This window comes from Plasmodium gallinaceum (genome assembly GCF_900005855.1).
Source record: "Plasmodium gallinaceum strain 8A genome assembly, contig: PGAL8A_v1_66, whole genome shotgun sequence".
NCBI classification, from domain to species: Eukaryota; Apicomplexa; class Aconoidasida; order Haemosporida; family Plasmodiidae; genus Plasmodium; species Plasmodium gallinaceum.
This window is the reverse complement of record NW_021628226.1, coordinates 309355-311577: the sequence shown is the minus strand read 5'-3', so window position 1 is coordinate 311577 and position 2223 is coordinate 309355. Positions and strand designations below refer to the sequence as shown.

Below are 2223 nucleotides of genomic sequence, written 5' to 3'. Positions count from 1 at the left end.
AAAAAAAAAAAAAATTAAGAGTATTAGTAAATCTTTTTAAACTTAAATTTCAATTTATTATTTGTTTTTTAATAATAAGTTCTGCATTTTTATTAAACATAATATTTATGCAAATATTTAATATATTCTTATTTTTATATAATGATTTAAATATTAACACACTGTCTTAATGTTCATTTTAATTATAATTTCAACTTAAAAATTATCACCTTTTTTGTATTTTTTTTTTAATTTATATAGAAATATATATATATAATACTTGATAAAAAAAAATTTATATTTATTTTAATTTTTTATTATACTCATTTAAATAAAGTATAAATGTTCTAATAAAAATAAAAAAAAAAAAAAAAAAAAAAAAAAAAAATTTTATGTGTATCAGAAATGTAATATCAATTAAAAGTATCATATATAAACTAAAAAACGAAATATATATATATATATATATGCTATACAAATGAAAAATTTAATTTAATTAAAAAAAAAAAAAATGTATAAAATTAAATTTTATATATGAAAAGAAAAATATATATATATATATATATGTGTATATGTATTCTCCATAGAAACAAACATATATAAATATATATATATAATACTTGATAAAAAAAAATTTATATTTATTTTAATTTTTTATTATACTCATTTAAATAAAGTATAAATGTTCTAATAATAATAAAAAAAAAAAAAAAAAAAAAAAAAAAATAGATATTTTTATCTTAGAATATGCAACAATAATTTCAATAACAATAAAAAATGTATCATATTTAAAAAAGATTAAAATGTATATATATATATATTGACAATATAAAAATAGAAAAAGACATTTTATAACTTTAAGTAAATATATATCATGAATGAAAAATATATTTATATATAACATTTCTTCATCTAATATAATATAAAATGAAAAATATCTAATTTAAGAAATGTTAATAAATATATATATATATATATATATATATAAAAAAGCAACAATTTTATATTTAAAAATTAGTATTACAAAATGAATTTTTAACTAATTTATAATTTGACAAAAAATATATATTTATTCATTTTCATTTATACATAAAATTAAACTTAAATATATATAAAAGAAAAAAATTATATTAAAAAAAATAATAAAAAAAAGAAGGAATAAATGAAATATAATAAAATCAATTATAAATGAATATTTTCATTTTTTTCCTTTTTTTTTTTTTTTTTGCATTATTTTTTTTAAAAATTAAAGATTTTAAATAATTATTAAAAAAAAAAAAAAAAAAAAAAAAAAAAAAAAAAAAAAAAAAATGGAAAAATAAAAATTTCCTCTTATTCCTTACATATATTCTTTAGCTAAAATACTTGATTTTTTAATAAAGCAGCAATTATGGTTCTTTAGACCTCATCTTTATTTTCTAAAAAAAAAAAAAAATATAGGATTTATTTAATAAACATGATATGAACTAATATATTTTTTTTTGTATTTTTTCTTTTATTAAATTAATAAAATACAAAAAAAAAAATAGAAAATAAAGAAATGTATATGTGTATATATACATAATAAGATTCATGTATTTCAAAATTTTATAATTAGCTTACTCTAGATCTATTCTCCTTAATGATTTTATACATATAGCATCCTATGAAAAAGAATAAAATTAAGAAAGGAATAAAAGACATTGCAACAAGAGAAGACATGTTTAAATTGTTTTCATGAACTAAATTTTTAGTTCTTGTGTGTTTCACTTCCGAACTTTCTGAATGTGGTATTACATTATTCACAATACTAATACCTAACTTTTTACATGGAGTTAATTCAAATGGCCTCTCATATTCGCATAAATAAGGAGTGCAATCTATTTTAAAACCCTTATTTAGGCAAATATTTGGGAGATATATACATTTTTCCTTTCCTTCATGATGTATAGAGTGTTTCTTTAAATGAAACAATTTTCCATTAAATTTAGCATCCACACATGATGTGTGATCATTTTGATCCTTTGTACATATGGAATATCTGCAAACAGTTTCATGAAAATCTCCTTCTTTTGCATAATGACAAGCATCCCTACTAAAATATATATCATCATAATTTAATATACGACTTGTGTGTTTAGGATTCTTTAAATTTTTTAGTCTAATTCTATAATTTTCTCTTCCTTTTTTATCGATAATATCAATAGAATTAAAAGAAAGAGTTTTTCCCAAATAAACTGTGTCAACTATTTCACAAAATATTAA

The 2223-nt window shown here is 15.7% G+C and overlaps 1 protein-coding gene across 1 annotated transcript; it reads right to left on the bottom strand.

Moving 5' to 3' along the window:
- Window positions 1-1367: 1367 nt before the first annotated feature.
- Window positions 1368-2220, bottom strand: PGAL8A_00177300 (fam-e protein; the record flags this gene model as incomplete). The annotated part of the gene is made up of 2 exons (XM_028670096.1): window positions 1368-1397; window positions 1582-2220. Coding segments are annotated over 2 exons (669 nt in total), but the record flags the coding sequence as incomplete, so codon positions are not given.
- Window positions 2221-2223: the final 3 nt, after the last annotated feature.